The sequence below is a fragment of the Mycteria americana genome, chromosome 1, assembly GCF_035582795.1.
Source record: "Mycteria americana isolate JAX WOST 10 ecotype Jacksonville Zoo and Gardens chromosome 1, USCA_MyAme_1.0, whole genome shotgun sequence".
Taxonomy (NCBI): domain Eukaryota; kingdom Metazoa; phylum Chordata; class Aves; order Ciconiiformes; family Ciconiidae; genus Mycteria; species Mycteria americana.
In genome coordinates this window covers 7,155,313-7,181,494 of record NC_134365.1, presented here as the reverse complement: position 1 = coordinate 7,181,494, position 26,182 = coordinate 7,155,313, and the positions used below count along the sequence as shown (strand labels likewise).

Genomic DNA, 26,182 nt, shown 5'->3' with positions numbered 1-26,182 from the left:
TTTATCTCACTGGTTTGAATGAAAATGTGTAGGCCAGTTAGAAAGAAAAGAGGCTGATTTTTGCTTCAAACTATCCAGGTCTTGCACCAGTATAAGGAATAACAGAATTTAATTCTGCTACTGAGGAAGTAAAGTAATTCAACCCCTTGATCCCAGCAGCACACCTGACAGAGTACAGCCCATTGCTACTATGTGGGAGGCAGACTGACTGAACCATGACACCAGTTCTCATAACGGGGTGGGAACAAGGCTGACACTACCAACAATGGCCTTTGCAAGGTGGTCCTCAAGTTTAGGTCATTCTGAAGTAGACCTGCAGCAACTGCATCGCAGAGCACTTGGCCTGGCCTTCCTCTACCTCCATCCAGCACCTTCATGGCCCAAAGACAAAAGTGCTGACTTTTCATTGCAGCAGTTTTTCAGTTCAAAGTACCCAAAATAACAGGCAGGCCTGCTAGCAGGGCGTTTTGTAGCATGATGCTGAGGATGCTCAGGAGTGTTAGGCAAGGCTTACGGGGATAGTATCAGGGCATTGTGAAGGGCAGAGCAAGCCAAAGCTCATGGGCACTCATCCATACTGCCTAGGAGTAACTGAACCCTGGCGAGAACTGTCCCAGGACTTTATTGGGTATCTGATTCACTCTGGAGGAGAACTGAGGAATGAACGAACTCTCATACAGGCAGGGAACCAAGGACACAGGAGCAAACATACCTTAAAAACGTCTTTCTTGATTTGTGATACTTCTACATTTGGAGTTTTAGTAGCTGTATAGGTAGGACTCATCTGATCTAACTTAAGACATCTAAGCCTGAGCTAAGCACTTTAGGCTACTTTTACTGTCAACAAAGGAAAAAAGGCCCATCCATACAGTGATTCACCTGGTCTTTCTTAGATGCCTACTTACGGATGAAATGGATAAGCCTTCATGAATTGGCCATGTGAAACTTAAGAAAAAATGTCTTTGCTGAGATGCCATCCCATGTTGATCACCATGGATTGATACCGAGGCTCCTATCATTCAGTATCGTCATCAATACATCCTCAGCAAATTTACAGATGATGCGAAACTGGGGGAATGGCTGACACACCAAATGGCCTGACTTCAATCCAAAAGAACCATAACCTAAGGAGAAAATGCAAGGTCCTGCACCTGGGGAAGAATAACGCCAAGCACCAGTACAAGCTAGGAGCTGACTGGCAGAGCAGCAGTCCTGCTGAAACCAGGCTTACAGTGAATGCCCAACTGAATACCAGCCAACAGTGCACTCTCATCACAAATAAGACAAAATGCATACTGAGCAATACTGACTGGCTGAAAGTGGCCAGCAGATAGAGGGAATACTTTGTTCTCCTCTGCTCAGCACTGGTGAGGCCATATTTGGAATACAGTCCAGTTTTGGCATAACCAGTACAAAAGGGATGTGGAGAAACTGGAATTGGTCCACTGGAGGGCTGCTAAGCTGGTTACCTAGAGAACATGACCTACAAGGAGAATGAAGGAAGCTAGACTTGTTCAGTCTGGCACAGAGGAGTGGTCTAACTGCAGGCTGTGACTGCTTGAAGAGAGTTACAAAGATAATGGAGCTAAAGTTTTCTCAATTATGTCAGATAATGTAACAAGGGGCAATGGCCAAAAAAATGCTGCTTCCAGGCTCAGACAGGACATTAAGAAAAAATACTTCACCAGGAGGTTGCACAGCGCTACAACAGCTTACCCAGAGGAGGAGGTGAATCCCTGTTGTTGGAGGTTGTCAAGACCATAAATCCCTGGCTGAGCTGCTCCAGTGTTGGTAAAAGCCCAGCTCTGAGCACAAGGATGGACTTTCCAACAAACACATCGAAGATTCTGCGATAAACTGAAGACATACAGCCTGAAAATTACAGCTGGGTCAAAACAGCGCCAGGTGAGACTGCTGAAGTCCACAGTGAGTGGCTTTTGCAGTGTGCCCCTTGTGAAACTAAACACCCCCAAGCCATGCTCAGCCTCACTGGAGTCAACAGCAAAATTCTCTAGAGCTGGGACACGTGCTTGAACTGATGGTGGAAAAACAGGATTTGCTGAGGGAGGCAAACTAGTAATACCTACAGCTTATAAGCAGATGTATTCATAAGGAGCAATGGACTACTGTTACAGGCTTTTGTCTGTAACATATAAACAGTACTGGAATCCATTATGATAGGTACTACCATCATCTCTGGAATGTGTCCAAGCCCTTAATTCTCTATTAATAACAATAAATGGAAATTCTCAGCCAGAACTATGGGGACAGGTACCGAACAGGGTGATCTGAGCTCTCTTCCAGTCCCTGTGATTCCCTAAGTAACCTGGGACAGATTAAACTGATTTTTGCAGCACAGCGTTCCTTCTAAAACCATAGATTAAATTCATTGCTGAAAAAACCCATTTGGTTTGATTTTTCTTAACATTTATTATATACTTAGAATACATTTATTGTGTCTTTGGCATAGGTAAGAAGAGAAATTTAACTTTCAGTAAGAACAAAAATACAGTTCCCAAAGGCAACTGTGTGAAGAATCCTAAAGCACAGCTAAGCTTAGCTTAGAAACAGGATTCATTTCTTCTCATCCTGAGAGTGTGACCAGACAGGCTTACGTTTCTGAATAAAGGCTTCAATACCTTCCTGCCCATCTCTCAAAGTCAAATTGTCTACCATGACCTGAGTAGTCATTTTGTAAGCAGTATCAAGGTCTTGTGTCATCTGTCTGTAAAAGGTGGCTTTCCCCAACGCCAGGACGGATTTGCTGCTTTCGCATATCTTCTGAGAGATTTTCACGGTCTCTTCTTCCAGCTTGTCTTCTGGTACCACCTTGCTGACAAGCCCGTGCATTAATGCTTCTTGGGCAGAAAGAGGTTCACCCGTGAAAAGCATCTCTAATGCCACCTGAACAAGGAAAAATATTATATTAAGTCAATTCAACTGCCTTATTACTTTGGTTTGTTTGGGGAATTTCAGCTTCCGCCTTCAAGTACAAGTTACTCTTTTGACAAATATAAGATTTAAATCTTTTGGCCTTTTAAACTGCCACGGAAGTGTTAAGAGGTTTCAGCAAAGAGAAGGACTGGGTCTAAAGCTGGCCTTTTTTCAAACCTGCCCACTGACTGCAGCTGTCCTAGGCTGACACCTCTGGGTTTCTTTTCAAAAGCCCAGAATCTCCAGTGATTGCAGTAGGAATTAAGAGAGATGTGGATGGTCCACAATGTCAGATGACTGAACTCAGTATTTTAAGCTGGGCATATAATGATAAATAAAGACTTAACTATGTCAATTTGTAGTTTACACATTGCCAATGTGTAGTTTAAACCTGCCTTAGTTTGGTCGGGGTGTTTTTAAATATGTCCTTCTTATAGCTGCATCGATTTCAGTCTCCTGCTGCTTCCAGCATCTTGTACATCAGGTTTCAAATTAAAAAATCCCACGAATACTCAGTGACTATTCAATGTTACATATCAATAAGAATTTTTTTCCATGACTCCTTACGCAATTGACCAATGCCCTGAATCGTAAGAGCTGATTATCCTCATTAGTAGCTTTGCTCTGGTAGCTACAAACAATGGCAACATTTCATTTGATAAAAGGTAAAATCAGTAATCCTGTAGGGATTATTCTTGCTACTTTGAAAAGTGGCACAGAGAAAAGTATATCCCACACATTTTAAAAAGGTAATCATAAACCCCAGGAATTCTAATTCAGAAACAGTTATACTGTACACTAGAGCACACTTGGAAAAAAACCAGACTATATTTGAACAGGATGGCCTTACAGATGGGAAATTTAAAGCTGAAGCTCTTACCGAGCAATTGGACTTGTGCAGTTAAGTCCTTGCCTCTCAGCAGAGCCCTGCTGGGCTTGGAGAGTCTGTCCGCGTGAATCCAGCTGGATCAGAACTTAAAATTTCTTTTCTCAGTTACAGAAGCCTTACAGATCATACTATTGTTTATGCAGTGAGAGATGTGTAGTCACAATCAGTAGGAAATAAAGCAGGAAGAAGGTATAGGAGGGTTTTAGATGCTATTTAAAGCATCTTGATCTACACCCAGGCAGATCATGCTGGCAGTGAAATGTCACTGCCTGGTGAGAACTGATAGCTCGGTGGGACTGATATCCTGAACTTGCAGGGGTTTCCTCATCAGGGGACAACATTATTGTCTAAAGCACAGAGCTGTCTGTTGGAAAGGAAAGGGATTGCTGAGCTGGTGTGCTGCTGATAGAAGTTCATGCTGGTTGGAATCGCATCAGTAGGAAGCTGCTTTCCCTAAACAGAGTTCATCCCTTTATTATTTTTCCCAGTCCAAAGAATTATGAAGATGTCTTTTGCAATGAAGTATTTTGAACGTTGTACTGCAGGAAAATAAAGTTTAGGCAATGGAACTAAAACTCCTAGCAGGGGAACCTACTTCTTGCAAAATTACAAAGAGTATCTGAGAAGGAAGCCTACCTTTCTTGGAAGAGATCTGCCCAAGGCCACAGCTGGTGTGGAGCAAAACAGTCCGATGTTTACTCCAGGAGTAGCAAATTGAGATTTCTCACTCGCCACTGCAATGTCACAGCTTGCCACAAGCTGACAGCCTGCTGCTGTAGCTAAGCCATTTACTTGGGCAATCACTGGTACTGGAAGTTTCTGGATTAAAGTCATAACCTTCACGCACAAAAAAAAGTGGTAAGTTAGTCCCTGAAGTTTAAGCAGTGGCTGTTCTAAAACTTGCAATTGCTTCACACACCTGATGTGTGCATTTTTCAGCTTTATTAATTGGAGTTTAGTAAAAGAAGTAAGCTCTCTGCAAAACCTGTTTTAATGCACAAGACCACTGCTGTTCCAGTAGCTGCTCAGTTGTGTTTATGTAGCATGAGTAGGTCCTGCTAACTCCAGTGGAAATGGAAAACACAAGAATGAAAGGCAGAAACACTTTTTATCAGATCTGCATGGAGCTTGGGTGCCGCTGCACTGCAGGTCTAGTGTTCCTGGCTGTGGGAAGATGTGTATCCAAGATATGCCATCCCCCCCTTCATAATGGAAAACTGACTTAATAAAAGCCTCTGTCCCAAGAAATTAAACCAGCTTATTGCGGGTTTCTGCAAGATCTCACCCAAACACAATCACTGGATGTCTTTCTAGGCTTACTCTGCATTCCAGGGAGAGACTTACCCGCCAGGAAACAATTTTTCCTGCTTGCATTAGACATAAGATGTGAAAACACACTCACTCTCTCATTTTTTCTCTCTCTCTCTGATAATTCTTGAAGGTTGGACATCCAACTTCAGATAGCTGAAGTTAAGAAAGATGAATTTGCCTTAACTTTTCTAACTCCACACAGTGGAGTTCTCCTTCCACACAGTGGGAATCAACAAACTCACAAAATTTTAATGCCTGAAGACAGAAAATGCTAGTTAAATGATTACAGTCCTTATCTGGATAAAAAAAAATCTCATATTGGCACAGTGTGGCAAGATAACAAATTTTCATTTACTACTTCAATTTCTCCAGTAGATGAAGTCTAGCAAATTTTATGTTGCTTAGGTAAAACTACCTACATTCAGTTTTGAATTTGATCAGTCTTTCTTTCTGTTCTTCTATCTTTGCTTAAACACAGTTTTTCAGTGGATCTTGAGAAGCCGACAACAAAAGTGTAACAATACTTGCATCTGTGCAGACGAACAGCTACAAAGTACTCTTGTGGTTATAAAAATTCAAAGTCAACTGCTTCTCCGAAAACCCCCCTGGTACTTATGGTTTTGTATTTGAAAAGCCACTGGGGAAGTGATCTTCTCAGCTGTCTCAAACTTGTATGTGGAGAGTCCTTAGCTCCTGGATGCTGCATTATATACTGTTGCTAACATTGTTACATGCATGAGGAAACAGAGGTATAGCAGCTGAGATGATCTCCTTAAGATTACCAGTCATAGACAGATGTAGAAGCCAAGGTTCCTAAAAACCAGTCCAATGCTCTGGACCCCCTAGTCCACAATGCTGTAGGCATGTCATTTAGGGTAGGATCCATTCTACTTAAGTACTGAAATTGAGGAAGACACAATCCCATTTTGGAAGCCCTCAAAAGTACCTTTCTCTCTCTCTTGACCAAAAAAAGGCAAAAGTGAATTATTCTACCAGACAACTAAAATTTAGGTATTAGTTAGGATCCTAAATAAAGCCTAAATTAATTTCTCTATTTCTGTAAAGTGCCATTATTATTTAACAGTAAGACCTTCTTCCTCCATGGGGATAATAGTGAGTTGTGATTTATGAGACACTTAAATCCCTTTAGGATACTCAGGTAGAGAGTTTAAAGCATTTATCATTACCATGAACATCAGAAAAGGGATCACTTCAAGTGTCATTTCATTTCTTATACTTAATTTCTTCCTCAACTTGCTTTGCCAATTTCACAGAGGCATTTAGGTTGGCAGTGACCTCTTGAGATCATTGAGTCCAACCCCTCTACTCAAGCAGGCTTGGGTAGAGCAGGTTGTCCAGGACAGCTGTGTTTTGAGTATCTCCCTATCTCTGAATTTCATGGTCTCAGAAATATTCATCTGAAATTGGTACATCATTTTTTTATTTGTAGTAAACTTACTAAACTTACTATACTTACTAAAGTTACTATACAGTAGTGCACCATTCTCACAAAGAAAGCTAGGCTTGTTTTTAACTCTAAATGCTGACATTCTGTTACTTTTTTGCTATTTCTCTTCATTAATCAAAGTTAAGCTTGCTATACTACTCATTAATCCTGAATATAGCCACAATGCTAGAAATACATACAGGACAATTTAAATTCTTCTGGTCCTTAAAGTGAGAAATTTACCAACTCTTGATTTCATGCTATATGGAATAAGTTTGACATTTTTTCTGCCTGATCTTTCCTATTCTGTGACCCGGAAGCTGCATGGTTCAGTTTTCCACTGACAACATACTGGTATTCTGCCCTGCAACTGCAAAATTAATACTAAACTACTGGCTGCTAAACTATTGGACCTCGGCTCCTTTCTGATGAAGGGACTAACCTGTCATTCAGTCATATTTATGCTTACCTCTTTGTGATCAGCATACCAAGATGAAATCCAGGCAAAGCTGCCAGGATAATTGCTTCATATTACACTGAAGGCCCTTCAGTGGTAACTTTTACACATGGCTTTTACAGCATTTGTTAAATATGGGCTTGACAATGTGTGTAGAGATCATCATTACTGGAGGAACCAGAACAAAAGGTTTCCAATTACTTTCTGTGGTCATGCTGAGCAGGATTAGGAGTCAAGTTCTAGTGCCGTTACAATCAGAGGGGTTTTTGCCATTCTCTCCAAAGGCTCCAGGATTCACTTTAACTTCCCGACCTCTGGGTCTGTGCCTTTGTAACAAGAACTTGTACGGTCTGCTGACTGGGCAACAACCACTGAGTCAGAGATGTACTCAGATCTTACTTTCACATTGTCTACTTGATGTTTAAGCCGGTCTTGAGCTATTAGCTAGATGCTGGGAAAGAACATCTGATCACAAGTGGTATGAAGGTGGTTATCCCTAGATATTCAGGAAAGACGTTGCCCAAATACTCAGCTGCAAGGAACACTGGCTAAACTAAGGAACATGCCAATGCCACTTTGGCATTCTAGCACTTGTATTTGCATGTAGAGAAATCCACGGAAAACATAATTTTACCAGGAACAGGTATTAAAATGGCAGAACAGCAAAAAGCAAGGAATCTGGAGCAACAGTCTGTGCTTTTGCTAGCAGATGAGTAATGCTGTCCCTCCTTAAACCAGTATCATTGCTTGCTCTTAATACCAGGCAAAAGGGGTGGCACTTAAGCAGAACTGCTTACCTCTGCACATATTTCAAATACTTGGGAATGATGCTTCACATCATCTTCACTTGACAGTTCCTTTAAATCATGGCCGGAACAAAATACAGGTCCTTCAGCTGCAAAGATTTTCAGGAAAAGGCAGTCTGAATTAATCAATAAACCAGGGGTAGTGACATATTAACATCCCAGCTAAAGGTATGTCAATGAGATGTCAATGGTCAAAAAGGAGCTTGGCGAGGGAGTTTTACAGCGAGTTCCGAAATATTGCCTTCTGGGTTTTGTAACATCTTTAAATTGCCACAATGCAACATCTAACCACAGTAACACCCATAAACATTTTTAAAGGCCTAGTTTTACTTCCATTCCAAGTTAATTCAGTTAAAAATAAGGCACTTCACACCTCTGAGCCCAGTTTCTTGTAAGGACTAAACAGCTCCTTGGTACAATGTAAACTACTCAGCTGGAGCAAGGATGGAGTGCTCTGCTCTCAGACTAACAGATACAGTTATTCCCTACTGATTGAACCCAGCATTAATGAGTAACTTTTACTAAATAAGCATCAAGATTTTTGTGTCATGGCATTCAAGGCCACAATGGAAAAAAAAAACAGAAAAAAGGTTGTTCTGTTAGAGGAGAACCAGAAGGGTTGTTGGGACATCTTTTCCTCCACTGCTAAAACTGTCATCTAGAGAATCCCCAAAAGCATGTCCGGGGTTTGGGCAGCAAAAGAACAGGTTTCTGTGGACCTGAGTTTTGGATTTGCTTGCCTCCAGTAGCAGCTAAGATCAAAACACTCTTTATGGGTACACTATCTTTACAATAGTTTTCCTTTGTCATGAGGATATCTGCCATAAGAATAAACCAATCTGATGCTTTTGAATCCTTCAGAACTTCTCAGATATTTGTATGGACATGACATTTCCAGCTACAACTATGCAGACACAACCTTACCTATGCATTTGTTTCTTACGGACCACATTATTGTGGCACAGTCTCTCCAGAAATAACCACACAATTAACATCAGTCAGCTCAAGGGATCAGCAATACATATCTGGAAATTAATCACATCTGCATTTGTGCTTCATTGAAGAAGAACACACTGCAAAGTCTCTGTTAAAGACTCAAAGCATTCCCTGAGAAGTCTTTTATTTTCTTGAGATTTCCTCTTTTGCATTCCATTCAGCAAGGGAATTGGAAATCAACAGGAACATGCAATTTCTTTTTAAACTAAAACAAACAAGCAAATGAAATCATGCTCGCAAACTCCCAGACTACTGTACTCCCAAAGAAGCAGCTGAAATGTTTCACAAAATTTGTAACTGCTGTGTGAAACGTTGAATATATATATTTAAACTTACCCCTGTGAAGTTAGCTTACTTCCACGCTCATGTGTATGTGCACAAGCACACAGTGTTTTCCTCTACGTACAGGAAATAGCAGCATCCTAAATTAATAAACCTATTTTTCCAAGATGTTTGGAAGCGGGGCAGGGGAAGATTATCTTAAAATACCAGGGGAAAAAAAGATGGCTTAAGAACAGCTCAAGTTTCATTATCTTTAAGAACTCTACAGGTTAATACCTCAATGGAAGAAAACTGTAATAGGCTCTCAGAGAGAATGTTTTACATCTGCAGGTTATGGGTGACTGCGGTATCGATATTATGGTCTCTCCTTCATCGGAGGGTTTTAAAAACAGTTTTGACAAACCAGTCGCAAAGATAATGAGGCTGATCCTGGCTTGGAGCAGGGGAACAGAGCACATGATTTGAAGAAACCTTGTGAGCCCTGTTTACCTGAACCATCTGTACCTGCCACCAAAGGCAACAAATGTCATACCAGCTCAGCCTGTTCCTGCACGAAAACCTGTATCTGGGAATGTTATTTCTTTAGTTTGATAACCATTAGAACCTGGCTTTTGTTCTCTTTAAAGGTTTCTTTACGTACAGTTTTTAAATCAATTATTTCATCGACTGATTGTTTTTACAAAAAGGAAAAGCCGATCGACTCTGTAAACACACTGCACAACCTGACTGAAATACTGACCTTTTGAAACGTGTTTCTACAGTGCTTCTTCTTACACAACTATCAACAAAAAATATAGCAAAACCCAAGCAAATTGTGAGTGCCGTGTTCAAGAAGGAGTAACTAAGTACGTGAGAGTGGAAACTGGGATGAGTATAAAAGAACAGCGTGAGAGCAGGCTCTGAAGGGTGAAGGCACAGGTAGGACACCCTGCACGTTCCTGGCCAGCTGTACGGAAAACAACACGCAAGTCCATTCCCGTACCATTTTCCATAATTCTGTGAGAGATTTCAGTTTAACCTCCGTATTACCCCGGTTTTTTCCCTTCCCTCGCCCCCCCCCTTCTCTTCCGTCGGCCTGAGATGACGGAAGTACCTGAGATGATAATAACTCGGAGCTCTTTGCTTCTGACGTCGTGCAGCAGGTCCTCCCTGAGCGACTGCAGCATGGAGAGGGACAGGGCGTTTCTCTTCCTCGGGTTGTTCAGGATAATGTTGCTGTAAAAGCCGTTAAATACAACGCGGGTTACTATTAAAAAAAGCAATAAACGCATTCGGAGCCTCAGGGACGGGCCCGCAGCGCTGCCTCCCCCCCCGCGCCGCCGCCGCCGCCGCCGCCGCCGCCGCCGCCTCACCGGACGCCCCCCGCCTGCCGCCGGACCGTCAGCTTCTCCGGCGGGGCCGGCCGCCCCGCTCCCGCCGCCGCCGCGGCGCTGCCGAAGGCCGCGGCCAGGGGCCTCCTCAGCCGCCACAGCCGGAGGGCGGCCATGGCTGCCGGACAGGCGCGGCGGGCGGCTCGCTACCGACCCCTAGGCCGGCGGCGCCGCGGCGGGGCCGCTGCCTCGGGCGGGCTCGGGGCCGGGCCGCCTCGGCACCGGGGTCTCTGGGAGCGCGGCGGGGGAGGACGGCCCCTGTCTGCTCCCGAGGCGGCGAATGGCGGCAGGGGACAGAATAAAGCGCTACAGACCTTCCCTCGCCCCTCGCTTCAGTTCTCAGACCTGACTTCCCCAACGTGTTGGCTGTAGAACCGGTGAGACCTCCTGGGACCTCCTGCTGTGGGTGGAAGGTGGCATTCATTCACGGGTATCTTGGGGTTGGTGGAGGGGTCCTAAAAGTGTTGACATTTTTGCTATAATTTCTTCAGATTCCACTAAGCGTTTGCGTCTAGGACCATGCGATGGACATTAGGACTGTGCTGAGAAAACTTGGTGACCCCAAGTTGGGATGTATCATCAACAGAGAGGACAACTGTGTTACGCAGAGAGAATGAGACGACTTCGAGGCCGAGAGTAACCGGCATGGGATGAAATTCAATACTACAGGGTTTGAGGTCATATACTTGGGAACTAATAAGATCATCATTTCTTCACTGGGAGCTCATAATCTGGAAATGGTTGTGGAGAAGACCTTGGGTGTTTTCATTGGTTCCACAGAGTCAGTCTGTAGCCCATATGATGCATGCAAGAAAAAAAAAAAAAAAGACAAATGTGATTTTAAGAGGTGATTTTAAAATTCAAATGTGATTTTAAAATTCAAAGTATTTTAGGGACATACAGGTACATTCACAGCTCATCTTGATGATTGTGTATGCTTCTGGTCACCCACGTTCAAGAAGCCAAACTAAAAGAGGGGCAGAGAGAACAGATGTGGCATAGAACAACGACTGTTACGAGGGATGAGAGGAGCGTTGCTCCTTGAGTCTAGCAAATTGAATATGAAAGGACTATGACCGCTGTCTCCAGAGGACAGGCATTTTGCAATCTGAGAAGGCAAAAAGCTAGTAAGAAGGAGAATTATGCGGGCACTACAGCAAACGGGTATGCACTGAACATTAGCATATCTGAGCCAGAAATGAAGGAGCAAAGATACTGCCATGAGAGGACTGAGACTCTGGAACAGCCCTGCCATAGAAGCTCCATGAATAAAATCTGTTTGTTTGTTTGTTTGTTTGTTTTCCCCTGAGGGAGCTCAGGAGGCTTCTAAAAGGGGTTATATGATGTCTCTGCCTAGGTTACCAGAGGGGTGGATCTGGGGAAGTGGGTACCTCTCCATTTGTGTCTCTGCTGAACCCCAAAGCTCTCCTTTGCCAGCTACTGGTAAAATGCATAGTAAATCTTTCTAGTTTGAGAGATGCACAACTCTCTGCAGACCCCAATTATTCAAAATAGTTCTTCCAGAAAATGTCACTTTGCAATATAACCTCTCACATTTCTTTCATTCTTCTGTTCTCTGTTTACTCGCAAGAGCAATGGCCTCTCTTTCTTCACACCTGGCTCAGGCAGTCTCCGGGGAAAGAAGCAGCTGTGCGGATGAGGCAGCTAGTGAACAATCTCATCTGCCATGAGATGCTGACGGGCCCAAAGACCAAGCAGCGTTGTTCCAGGAGATACCGGCTGCCCCAGTCATGATTCCCTGCTCTTCCTTATCACACCTACTCATCGTGTATTCTTTCCTAAATGAGGGGAAAATATTAATAATTGAAGTCTTTTATGCACATGCAAGTCTTCGTTGTTTGTGCTCCATTTTCTGGCAGAGCAGTAGGTACTCTAAAATAAAATAGATGTATGTCCAGCATATCTTCCTTGTAAATGTGAATCTGTGCTCCTGATTCCTGATCTCCCCAACTCTTCTTGTGAGTTCTTGCGAAGTACCTGTAGGTTCCCAAATGTGTCTCTAGTTTTCGTCAGTGTCTGTTGAACCCCTGCAGCTTCTTCTGACTGTAGTGGCAATTGTGGCTTTTCAGTTCTGAGCATCAGCCTCATAAAAGAACCACTTGGATTTTGTGTTTAATAATATATTTACTCATACAGATAGTAACAGCTTAGTGTGGGGATGGGCTTTCTGCTTACTGATTTTATATTGCCTAAAACAACGATCCGCCAGATCACTGGGCTTTGGGGCACCACTATAATAGCAATAGCGGGTTTATGTACATTTTAAAGTGTTGAAGGACACTGATAGGACTGAGAGCTAGGTCTGCACTGGGCTTTCCCCACTTGCCCATTTCCACTTTCTCGTGGTACTTCATAGTCATTCACTGAAAAGTTCTTCCAAAATTTACTTTAAATATGTGGTAGGAATCTGTAGCAAAAAAACCATGCCCATTTAGAAGAAAATGAGATCATCTTAAATAGATCACAGCAGTTTTAAAAGTCCCTGCTTGATGTGACAAAGGCCAGCACACAGAGAACATAATGTGTGTGCTAGCTCTGGGAGGAGTTCTTAATCCCCTGCAACTCTGACCAGTGACCTCTTTCACGCTGGCCTTGTGAATTACAATCTTATTCTTTTTCTTCCAGTTCCTTCTCTTTCTCCGTCTTCTTGTCCTTTTTCTGTCCATCTCCAAGGAAAAAATTTTTTTTGGTCTTCTCCAAAAAGCTTCTTTTTAATATAGTGTTTCCAGCTCCCTGGAAATTCTGTTCTTTTTCACTTTGATTGACAACCTCATGTTTCCTTTCACACCCACCCCCATTACAGATATTTTTTTGGCTGCAGCATCCCCAATGCATTGAACAGACCTGCTGCTGCCTTCTCTGAGTAAGCGTTGGAAAAAACTTTTCCAATTTCAGACAGCTTTCCTTTTTATAGCATTTGCTAGCAGCATGGTGGTTACGGCTGAGCTCACACTTCCAACTGGAGGCAACTAGGAGCCAGCATTGCAAGTACCAGATGGGGCTTTTCTAACCTTTAGCTGTATTGATCCTTCATATAAAATAAAAAGGGAGATGACAAAGGATGTAACGCAACTTCATTCTCAGATTATTACAGAAACTTTCAGGGTATCACGCTGTGCTAGGAAAAGATGTTGTGAAATTCAAGTGTGCTTCGCTGCTGTAAAGCACTCTGGGGTCTCCATTCTAATGTTGCTAGATAGCATGCATGGACAACAAAGACAGTATACAGGATCCCCTTCTTTATGAAGCAAAAGTATTTATTTGTGTCATTATTTCCTTGGCTTTCAATGAGCCCAGATGGGACATGCACCTTGTAGGAGTGCCTGCTTCCCCCCAGTGGTCTGTACCATCCCAGCTCATCCCAGGGCAAAGGCACACCTTGTTGGGATGAGGCTGAAATGTGAAACACATATACACATACATAGGTAAATGAGTAAATATATACATAAAGACACTTCTGGGATGCTGTGATGAAAAATTGGGACTATTTTATGGAACGTGAGGCAGGCATATCCCTAGCTGAGTTTCATGCAAATTATTCCTCATGAAACGTTGGCATTCCCAGAGGATCTTGTGACCTGATTTTCAACACTGCTGAAGGCATTCAAATCCCACTGGGAGCCAGAGGGGTTCAGCACCTTTAAAACTCAAGGACTGCTTAATTCTGGTCAGGTGTGTAGCTGTTCCAGGATAACAGGGAGAGCAGGGCCCTGTTCTTGCACCCGGGCCAAGGAAAAGAGTTTCTTTTCCTGCTTTGTGAATTCTGCTAGCAAAGAGATAGATTAGTGCATTACAGTTTCTCTGATGTGGAACCCTCCAGGACTGCCTAAAGAAAAGATGAAAAAAGATTTTGCAGTTTTGTTCCCATTTAGCCAGGACTCCACGCTAAGTCCCAGCACCACATGATGGGTGCTGTCCGTGTAACATTTTTTACTGTACCCTCAGACAATTTATGTTTTCTATATTGGTATTAAGACAGAAATAGCACAGAAACTTCAGGACAATACTCACTTGGGCTGGGATTTTCTAAGGGCATGAAGCTAAGGGCTCTTTACTCTGTCCACGCCTGGAATTCATATGACTTTGCTACCTAACCTTCTTTGGGTCCTAGCTTTGTTTTTTCCTTTGAAAAAATATTATTCTACTTTAGTCACAGAAAGATAGCTCATATGTCAGCCTTCTCTTTAGAGATGCTTTAATTACTAGAAGTAGTAATTATAAATCAGTTATAGGATTAATGTGTAGCAGACTATCAGGAAAGTTTAGCCTGTACTCTAAGAGAAAGTGATTTTTTTAAAAAAATATTGATTATTCTGCTAAAAGGAAGGACTTGAATTGAGGTTTAACTCCATGACTGCTATTGATATTTTGTAATAACCTGTGAACCAGGCTCAACACCTGCCACTCCAGTCAGGCTCAGATTAGGTCCTTACGTGGCAGTACCACTGCCTCCTGTAATTACATTTAGCGTTCCTTCAGCAAACAAGCCAGTGTCCTGTTTGGCTTTGACATTAAACATAAAGGTCCCAGTGTCGTTACTACTGCAATTTTTTGCAAGTTTTTGCAATTACTGCTCAGAGCTTTTTCTCTGTCACTGTGTGGCAGCACTGCTACATGTAATGGATGCTACTTATTTTCCCTTCAGCTTGAGAACCAGGTGAATGATCAAAGCCCTTTTGTCACTAGACCCATCTCTGTTCCTCTTTATTTGCTGTTTTTCTCTTATCCTCCCCACACTCATTTTTCATGCTTCATTATCCTCACTTCCTCAGAGGTTTTAAAGTGATTCATATTTCTCTGGCTTTAACATTAGATTTTTTGTATGTGCCTTCCAATTATGAGATTCTTAAGATGTGAACAATGATCAGAATTATAAAATATATGTGAGGCTATAACAGGCTTGGAAAAAAGGTAGTGTTCGTTCCTGTCCCCAGAGTATCTAACCTTAGGTTCCCAATTTAGATACCGAATCCTGCAAGGCTCCCTACGCAATCAATAGAGACGTGTGCTCCTCCGCAGGGCTGGTCAGAGTGTCTACATTAGACGCTTGCTCCCAATGCCTCTCCAGGCTGCCTGCTTCTCTATTGATTGTGTGGGGAACCAAGGGAAACCAGTCAGATGCTTCTCGCAGATGGTGTGAACGTTCCCCTCACCCACACAGAAGCTACAGATGCTGATCTCAGCCCAGAGACCTCGCTGGAGGAACGGAGTACCAGAATCCTCTCAGCCTGACGCTCCTCTGACTGTATCTCAGGATTCGCTTCCAGATGTCAGTGTCTCTCTGCTGTGGTTACGGATAAAAACATTGCTGTGAAAGAAGAGGTAAATTGTAGCTGCTGTTTGGGGCCAAGAGCAAAAATTTGCCTAAAAGCTCTCCGTACTTGGGAGCAGCCACTGTTGTTGTGTGGCTTTGCTCCAAGCCACGTCTGCAAATGACAATTCTCACCACAAAATTACACCCTCTACTCATCTTGTCCCCGCCTCTGCTTGCTAGTAACTTCTTTTCCATAGCAAAATACGTTGAATTTTCTGGACTCTTCCGGTTCACCTGTTTCCTGCCCTTTGGCCAATTTTCATTTCATTTCATTTTCTTTCATTCCTTTTCTTTTCAACCCATAACAACCACCAGAGGCATTGCATTAGGACTGGGGAAAATATTCATTTATTTTCAATTAAATAGGATTTTTATCCAGTAAGAATACCAGAATCTTACAAATGAGCGTGAGTCTTATAAGGAAATAGGAGAATGACAGAATCCTAATAGTTAATGGTTCCTTGATAGCACCAAAGTCAGAAGGTCCACGGGGAAAACACAGATAAAATCCACCTTGGGTAGAAAAATTAACACAGTCACAGAAATAATTAGTTCAGTTAGGAGCTGAAGCCAGGTATGTCAATACCAGACTGGGGCGAGAGGAGAAGGATGCTTTCAAGTGTCCTCAGGTGAAACATTTCTTGCAAGGGGCTTGATCCTGAACACTGCTCATTAATGGGTTGTCAGTGATTTAGCTACCTTAACGTCGTACATCTTACCTTATCTTATCTTACGTCTTATCTCCCCTGTGCTGTGTCGAATGTGGCAGCCATGAGGCAGGACAAGGAATCACCAGTGAAGCTGCCAAGTGCTCGTGTATATTTTCTTCCCTCGTACAGGAGGGAACACCGGGTAGGAGTTTGGGCTTGGCCCGTAAGCCAGCTGGCCCCAATACTCTCCCTGCACCATTTTATCTTATCAAGGCCACGCATGTTAAATTCGCAGTGCGTTGGCACTAAGGACGGGGCGATGGCCTGATTCAACACAGCCGTCCAATATTGTAGAGAAACATCCTGTAACTCTCTGTGTCAAAGTGCTCGTGGTTCCTGTTTCCCGGCAGAGGAAATATGAATACAAAATGAGCAACGAAGATTATTCTGTATTTAGGGAATAATAACCCACAAATTAAAAGGGGCATTTTTATAATAAAGGATTATTTTAGTTTCGAAGGAAAAAAGAAAAGGTTCAGGGAATTATGTCTGCCAGACACCCAGATCTGTCAAGGAGGTTGGAAGAGATGTTAAAAGTTGCAGGAAAATTATTGCTGAGGAGAACAAAAAGACAGAAATGAATGCTTACTATGAGGAAAAGGCTGCAGCACAGTTCAGCGATCATCTGTCTCGTGTGACCCACTGGCCAGTCAATCGGCATGCGTGTGCCCATCGATACGCGTCGCTCAGAGCCAGACCCAGCCTTGCCTCTCACCCAGCGAGGAGTTACGGGGCATGGAAGGAAGCTGAGACACAGCGTGTTTGTATGTGTGCCAGAGACACTGTAAGAGAGGGGAGCTTCAGTTACTGTGACAGTGCATGACTGAATTAAAATTTGTGGAAAACAGTCTTTACTAGTTCTGTAGTTGAAGAAATAGCTCGTGTTGCCACGTCCCTAACACTCTGCGTCGCCTACGCTCTCACTCCCCCACCATACCTCCAGTTCTCCCTCTCATCCTCCCCGTTAATTGAGCGAGACGAACTACGGTGCGAAGAGTGCAGGTTGTCGGTAGGTCAAACACAACAGATGATTGCCCAGTGAACTCTGCAGCTTTTCTCTTATTAAGGGCAATAATTTGGGTCTCTAGTCTCTGTCCGGCCATCGGTGTTCTTAAGAGAGGTGGATACTGAAGATCACTGAGGACCCCAACCTGCTGTCAAATGTAGCAGGAGACAAACAGTATGATCTTACTCCAAAGGAAACCAGGCTAAAATAACATCCACGATAATGCTGGTCTTCTACATTTAAAATCATGCTGTTGTTTTAATGACGAATATCCTCTGCACTACAGCAACACTACAGTGAACTAGAGATTTTCATCGCTATGTAATTGTTTTATTGAGAGCTGAGCTGATTAGTACTGGAAAGATTCTTAATGTGGCAATGGACTTACCAATTATCAATTAACATTTTAATGAACTAATCAAATTAGTGAATTTTTAGAGTTCCATTTATTTTAAACAGCCAGCTCACTAGTTTATCTTTGTTTTTATTTTCACTTTTTCATTCCACTTGTATGAGAAACTTGTGCTTGGGCTTCACAAGACAGCAGGAGAGACGTGCGCACACCGATTTCCCCCTCTCTTCTCATCAGAGGCAAGGAAATCAAATGCTGCTCTGATTTACATCCTACTTAATCCCACTGACATTAATTTACTTAAATCTGGGTACATTATTTGTCCAATGAGATCTGTACAGTATGCAAAGTATGAGGGTTTGGCTAGGTCTCTTTTAAAAAATGTAGTTTAATATATCACTTATTTTAAAACATGGCTACCTGCATCTCTCCTTCATCAGTATTCATGTTCTTAGTTCTGGAAGAGGCCAAAAAAAGACCACTTCTAGCTAGTAATTTATTTAAATCCATTTTTTTAATTTCTTCTTGTTTCAGGAGTACCTTTTATGCTTGGCACGTTCAACTCTAGGAACCTGGGCACCTCAACTGATATTACTATTCTCAGCAGGAACCTTCAGGGAGATGAACAGCATATATTTGGACATCTGAGGTAAACCAAATATGATTGCCTGAATTAATTGTGGCTGTGAAGTTTTTCAAGTTCTTCATGTTTTTCATGAACATACGAATTTGGTTGTTGACAGTGGCGTGAAGTTTCATTTGAATTGCTGAGGCTGGAAGAGTGTCTGACTTTGCAAGCCAGCTGAATGTCGGTCCTGTTTGAAGTCGACGGCTGGGTTCTTACGGACTTCACTGGCACCAGGTTTCCATCTGCAGGCTCTGGACCTGGCACAGCAATTCTCAAGCACCGACGCTAGCGGCAACTCACGACAGTGCATGAAGACTTACTTTCAGCTTTTGGATATGCAGCACTAACAACGTCTGTGCGGTCTCAGAGCCACAACAGTACAAAATGGAATTCAGACAGCACCTTGGCTCCCCAGGGCTCCCAAAATTGCAGAGAGGTATAAGTACATAATTCCACGGCTTTTTGACAGTAGAAGACCAACTACTTTTCTTCAGCACACATTAACATTCATCAGTTGTCTAGGTCTGGATCAATCTATGGAAGTGAAATTACAGGGACATTAGGAAGGTAAATCATGTTTATTACACGAGTGCCTAAGGCTGAGAAAGTGTGAGGCTCCCCCTGACAAGACACTGTACTCCCTGCTCCAAAAAAGCTCAGAGCTAGAGAAAAGCAGCTTAATGTACATGCAAAAGTGAAGGCTGCAATTTGATAGCAAGCATGTAGGTTATGTAGTATTTTGGTGATGTAAGTCTAGCTATGAGAATATATATGGAAAGAAAAGAGAAAGAGGAAGAGATACTGAAAAGAGGATTGTTGGAGTAACAGTAACAGGAGTGGAATGAAGCTGATGTAAAGACATTTTGAGCACAGGGGCTGGAACAAACAACCAGTGAGCGTGGGTGAAAGTCGAGCCAGAACTGCAGAATGGCTCTGGGGGTGGTTGTCGCTCCTGCCTCGGCAGCTGCTCTGATGGCTTGCTTGTTCCCCGTCTGAGACCTCGTTCCCCCAGAGATGGGGACTGCTGTCATTTTAGATGTGAGCCAGAACATCTATAGTTTATTTTTTTCTCCTTCTGAACTCCCTTTTTAAGCAGACTTAAGGAGTGAAACACACAGTATACATGGAGGGATGTTTGCAGTAATGTGTTGAAAATATTGGCCCAGATCTTCACATTTAGGAACTAAAGCTAGGTATCCACGAGCTAAATTACAGCAACGCTAATGCTGGTTTTAAATTAAATCTGGCTGCGCACAGCCTCATTGATGACGTGACACAAACCCAGAGATGTGCTGATGCCCCCTTGTTTCTTCACCACATCAGCTCTAGGCCACCTCACGATTTGTCCTCCACTGAGGGAGTTCTCCTGTAACACAGTGAGCTGTCTGTTTGTATCTTCCATCTGCTCCTATCTGCTAGAGCAGGGATTAGAATTTGTCTCGAGGAATCCCCATTTTCTTTTTATAGCTTCACGCTGATTCACCATGGGAAGGGGTTCAGGTATGAGGAATGTTGCAGGCTGTGAACTATATCCTGCTCAGCTGTACACCTACAGCTTCCACTCGTTTGTAAAAAAAGACTGACGTGCATCCCAGAGGATAATTTGGTCCTGTTCGGGTTATTGGAGCTGCAAAACTTGATATTGCTCAGAAATAGTTTTCTGGACTTTGGAAGATTGTTATTATCATTAGCAGACTCTGTTACTCTTAGTAGGAAGAGGTAGGCTTTTGATGAAGAGTAATTCTCCTCTCCATATCCTCAAGTTCCCCTTTCACTTATGCCCAGACTTGACAGCTGGGACAAAAGAGTCAGTCTCCTTTCTTTGTATGGACAGGTAATTTGTATCCACGTTCTGTCCAAGATGCTGAATAAACCAAAAAGCATGGGTTTTTTTTAATTATTTCTTTGATCCAAACAATTCCTGTCCCCCAAGAGGAAATAAAACAATGTCCAATCCTGCAAAGAAAACAGTAAAGAACAAAGCATTATTCTAATACATTTTTAAAAAGGTATACTTACTTAGAAACTTCAGGTATAGCTGATCCAGCTGGGGGTAGGAGAATACAGTAGATGAGCCCATCTCAGTGTCCCTTCCAGTTATGTTTTCTATGATAATATGATTGGGAATAGGATAATTATCAGCAATATCCAGTGTGAACACAGGAGCAGATTTGGAGTGCTGCCTGATTACAAGGTATTTGTCTAACACTCTTCATCATGGTATGAGAATGCTTTAATTAGCATTGAAAACATTTCGTTACATAGACCATCTCTGGCAAAAATAGATTGTGCGCCTGATGTTTTTTACACTATATTAAATGCTAAGTATTTAGACCTACATGGGCACACAGTGTCATCACCTGAAAACACTAAAACCTATAAATCCTTGATTGTCATTTGCAGCAGAAATACCAAGAATCATTAAGATTGTTAATGTATCAACATTGATTTTGATGTTGAAATGACTGAAAGTATCAACCAGGCAGCAGATTTCAATGTAAGGTAAACATGTTCTTCTCAGTAAGGATGAACGATCACAAAGTGTGTTTTATCTACTCAAAAATACATAATCAGCTTATAATCATGGAGATGACAAATGATCCTGATCTATTTCTACGAAGGCAGATCCTGTTCTGGCAGCTGAGTAGGAGGTATGTAGGTATTTACAGACAAGAAGATACCACACATACAGAGCAGATTCCTCTTTGGTTCTTATACTGGTTTATATTCAGCTCTAAATGCAGTTCAGGTTATATTTTCCAAACCATTTACCTCTCTCCATTTAGTTCATCAAAGTTATTCAAATCTGGATTTTAAACCTGTGTTTCTACAAAGTTGACTGGAAGCAGATTCATTTACCTAATGTAAAGGTTAAACTCAGCACACAGATTAAGACACCTAAATTTAGGTGTCTGCACGTAGGTGTTTACATGTGAGCTAGCTGTCGTAGCTCCCATTGCGGTCAGAGGAGGCACCTATGGTTGGTTAGCTCGACAGCGCTCAAGATTCATTGACTATTGATCAGATCCCCATAATCTGTAAAGGCAGCTTAGACACCTAACTTGCATCTTGAAGACACATATTGTTAGGTGTCTCAAACTGCAAACTGAACCTGATCTCAGGCATTTATAAAATAGACATCTAAAGCTGAGCAAGTGCTTATTGAGTAATTTCCCAGTATAATCAATGAAGAGCTGGTCAGTGGGGCTTAGGGTGTGATTAATCCAATCAACTGTAGGTGTCTGTTTTATAATGAGCTGAATCATGCCCTAAACTCCTTTGACTAGCCCTCCAGCAACCAGAATGGGAGCCTAGTTTACATATAGGCACATACATTGTAGACACCTACGGTTAAGCGAGATCAATCCTACCCTAGGTGGCTACTAGATGAGGAGATCCTCTCGTCTGACTTCTTGCATGAAACAGGCTTTAGAACTGAGTTCAGCAGTCTCTGGATAAGCAGTCCCACAAAAAGCATGGTTAGATATACTTGTGACCCTGATCACCTATGGCTTGCCCGGAGACTCCGCACATACCAGGCTTTTCCAAGCTCTTCCACAAAGTCTAGACAAGGAGAAAAAAGATTCCGTTATGCACAATATGGGTGGGGGTTTGCCAATGATTCCTTCTTCCCATGGGAAGGATCTGGGGGGGTGGCTGATGCAGGACACAACACGAGTATGCCTTTGTATCTCAATGCAGATGTTCCAGAACAAAATTATCAAGAAAAGGCTGATGCAGCTTGTGTGACAGGTTTTCATGATTGTGTGGAAAGTCCAGGATGCATTTTAACTGACCAGCTGTGTGTCATTTAATTAACTGATACAGTGGAAATGTTGGCCCTGTCAGAGGATATTTCTAAACTCTTTGTACCAACTAATTTTACAATGAACTTGCTCCATTTTCTGCATTTTCCCAAATGCAGATTTCACCCTTTATCTTAACCAAAGTGGGAGCAGCACCTTGTATTTTCCATCCCCTCCCCTGCTTCTAATCAAAATTCAACTATGGGTCAAATCCTTGGCTGGAAAGAGTGTATACAGACCAGGATCTGCCTTGTGTAAAAAAGTTACAAAAACAGGATGTGTTCTATTTGACTGGAGTGAACTTCATGGTCAAGGGTCATTTTCATTTAAGACACATTTTTTCTCATGGTTTTCAAATGTATTTTGTTTCTTAAATGACAGCAAAAATAAAATGCATTTTTCTCAGCATTTTTTCTTAAGGATCTCAAGGCACTTTCTTGGCAGTAATTTGCTAAATCTTGCAGTCTCCCTATAAGTGAATATATCACTGCTTGCCTTATCTGCTTTCTCAGCTTTCAGGCTTATTTCCCTCCAGTGCAAAGGAAGACCCTGGGTGCTTTCCAATCTATAATTATTAAAAGGACAGAAACACCATACACTTTTATGTGCAACTTATTTTTTTCTGTTACTTGTGTTTTTCTTCGTTCGTCTTCCCAAACTGAAAACTTGGTAATGGGTTCTTCCTTTATTTCACTGGCATGCTATACTTTTCCCTTGTTTTTAACTACTCCCCAGTGAGCTCCAGTTTGCCCTGTTCCATTCATTCCCTCTGGAAAGGGTTTTCAAGTTTTGAAAGTTCACTTCAGGAAGATTTCATAATAAGAACTTAAGGAAAATAATATAATCTTGCTTTAAAACACTTCCTTCCTCTGTTTTGCTGATGAATTATAACAATTCACAATACCATCTGGCCAGCAACTGGTACAGAACTTTTTTAAAATGTATTTGTTTCTTTTGGTTGTAGAGCACGTAACATGAGGATTCCCTAGCTGCTGTTCTGTGATCAGACAGACCCAGACTACAACATCACATCAAGATGTGCCCAAACGTTTGGAATTGGGCAAGAAACAGCCTTGGCAAATGATCTGTAGCCTTACAGTGAATTAGAATGCGAGTCCTGTGGTGGAGGGCAAAATGCAGGTCTGAATTTTGCAGCTTGATCCATTTTCTAAGATCAGAGAAAAATCTGAAGAGAAATCCAACCTTCTCCTGCTTAAGGGGACTTTGTAGAAACTTCTTAAGCTCACAGATTGAATTCAAAATGAGAAAGGAACCCGTTTTCTGAATCCAGGTTTGACGTAACTCAGGATAATGGCAATATAGCTGGACAAGAAGTTTTCATGAGTCTTCTACATCTCAGTTTTGAGGAATCTCCCAGAACAGTTTGGGAAGTTGGATGGTGCTCCAGGCCCAAGTCTAGGCAGGACAGCCTCCATTCCAAAACCCAAATGACAAATTAAGCATAGTCCAGTTCTGAATTTGATCATGCATGGATGGGGAGCGTTGCTGGTGATGTGGAGGGGAAGCACTGCACCTGATCCTCTCACCAGATCATGTGAAGCACTGAATGCACGAGGTGAGTGAGACTACAGGGCTTTCTAGGTCCTCCCTCCAAGCAGATTTGGAGCACACATGAGTATCAGACATTTAATACATAATTTGAGGCCTGATTCGGTGTGGATCCTAAGGTGGTGCAATTTCAGTGAAACTACCCCTCCTTAACCTACAGCCAAAATTCATTTAATTCAGTTGCGTGTTTTTGAAAAGACTGTGAAAATGAAGAATTACTCAAAACAGTCTCTAGTGATTACGGATGTCCTTACAGCCCTTACCGTAAAGTGAATGTTATGGCGTAAATGTACAGACCACTTAGCAACAGAGAGTCACTCTGTCCCGTGCACAGATGTTAATCTTCAGTGTCAGTGCTGCTCCAGCCACAACCTTGCTGACCAATGTCATGTTTGGTGTTGATTTTTTGATACAGATCTTTTTGATCGCCAGCTTTTTCATATAAGCAGTGGCCAGACAGTAAGAGGCAAAGGCTAGCTTCACATTAATGACACAGGGGGTAAAGTTCTTGTAATTTATTTTTAGGTCCCCAAACCAATCTAGCCCTCAGATTTAGATTCTTTAAAGCAAACGTTGCCCTATATCCAACACATGTTCTTTTCTCATATGTTGCCTCGTTTACACATGCTCATATAATTTCTGTATGAACTATAGCATATGGTAAAGCTGTGTTGTATTATTTTAATTTTTATACTGCAGGATTTCAACTGGAACCTAACATAATTAGATTACGTGTAATCTCTTCCCATTTTGATCTTATTCTCAAGAGTGTTTGCAAAGAAGCTTACTTGAGTCTTAAATGCACAACTTTAAATCATGCTGACGGTGATGAATAGAGAAGCACACTCTTAGGAAAACATATTGACGTGCAGGACAAAACCTCATGACTTTATCAAGTAAAATAGGTATCTCCATCGGCAGCGTCTGCTTTAAAATCATCGACACACAATTTTTTAAGCTTCTGCACACAGCCTGTAACAAGTTGATTCAGAGTCTTTCCTTAGCCATTTCTCCCCTGAATCAACACAACCTTTATTAATATCTGCTCGTAACAGGGTTCCCAAAGAGATGGTATAGTTTCTATTAAGGTGTCAGCCTTCGAGATAAACTGCAGTTTAGAAGCATTTTCCAACAGCCATCACCTTCCTGGTAGTATATTAAAAAAGATTATGTGTTGCCAGAGACAGCAAGCCTTGTCAGGTCAGAGCAAAACAACATTCTAAGCCGATTGGCTCATATATCTCAAGGTATGTGTGTCCTTGCACAAATTCACTTTCCCCTCAACCCAGTGTTTAAGAAAATCCACCTTTCGTGATGTTGATTGATCTGAAGTGTGGTCAGATGGAATCCTGCTTATTATTTTGAGGTTAGGGAAAGAGAAAAAACTCCAAGTGCGATAGTAAGTTATTGGATTATAAGGAAACTTTGAGGGAAAAAGCCCGTTATTTGGTGGTTGGTGCCTCACCTTTCAGAAAGCTCTTCTTTGCATAAAAATCTAGTGACAGGATAAAGCATGTTTACACTCCAGGGTATTTGCCAAATGTTTGGAAAGCTTCATATTGCTTTACAGCCTAAAGGTGGCTTTGTTTGCCAAAGGTGAGGGCTGCCTTTATTAACGATGGTGGCTGTCTACAGGGTCCCCTGGCTTCCTTACAGGATGAAATGGGGTAACTGGTTCCTAGTAAGACCTGGTGTAAACACCAGCCTCAGCAGTATCTGTGAGCTCATCTTCTTCATCAGCCAGGAATGTGAATTACCCAATGTGAATTACCCAACGGTCCCCGTATTTGGGCAGTCTTAGTGCCAGTTGTGCAATGGTCCTACCGTGGGAAATGAACTCTGTTGCTTACTGGTGTGAAACAGCTTGAGAGAGCTTGGCCACCCTCTAGTTGGCTGGTTTCACTCTATGGTTGCCATATGGGCTTGGTTAGGGAAAAGATAAACGGATAGGACTTCCATTTCCCTGGCATGCTATTTCTACAGTTAAGGCTTCGTAAGAAACCTTCACGCTGCTTTAGCCCGAAGAGGAGGCTGACCGAACACAGATGGCTCAAGGCAGAGGAGGAAGAACGTGCTTAAAAGCCCAACTCACATCCCCCATTTCGTGTTGCGCTATATAAATTCTGCATGAAGGGGAGCCAGGAAAAGACTAAATACCACACTGTTGGAAAAAAATTATTTTGATCTTCCACAAGGAGCTTTACCTGAACGAACTGAATATATTTCTTCTCCATAAGTCATTTACACTTCTCTGTCTGCTTGTTTCAGCGGCAAATGGAAAAGG

General features: G+C 42.3%; 1 protein-coding gene across 1 annotated transcript; it reads right to left on the bottom strand.

Annotated features, from left to right (window-relative positions):
• Positions 1–2,424: 2,424 nt before the first annotated feature.
• Positions 2,425–10,608, bottom strand: ECHDC3 (enoyl-CoA hydratase domain containing 3). Its single transcript, XM_075521844.1, has 5 exons — positions 10,475–10,608; positions 10,216–10,337; positions 7,836–7,933; positions 4,460–4,660; positions 2,425–2,904 (listed from the first exon to the last, which is right to left on the bottom strand). The coding sequence occupies exons 1-5, from the start codon at positions 10,606–10,608 to the stop codon at positions 2,575–2,577; spliced, it is 885 nt and encodes a 294-aa protein (XP_075377959.1). The 3' UTR covers positions 2,425–2,574.
• Between the last annotated feature and the right edge of the window lie 15,574 nt (positions 10,609–26,182).

Coding starts and splice junctions, on each gene's coding strand:
- ECHDC3 (XM_075521844.1), bottom strand. CDS start 10,608: ATGGCCGCCCTCCGGCTGTGGCGGCTGAGGAGGCCCCTGGCCGCGGCC. Junction 10,338..10,474: donor CGGCAGGCGGGGGGCGTCCG/GTGAGGCGGCGG, acceptor CGGCTTTTACAG/CAACATTATCCTGAACAACC. Junction 2,905..4,459: donor GCAGATCTCTTCCAAGAAAG/GTAGGCTTCCTT, acceptor TTCCTTGTTCAG/GTGGCATTAGAGATGCTTTT.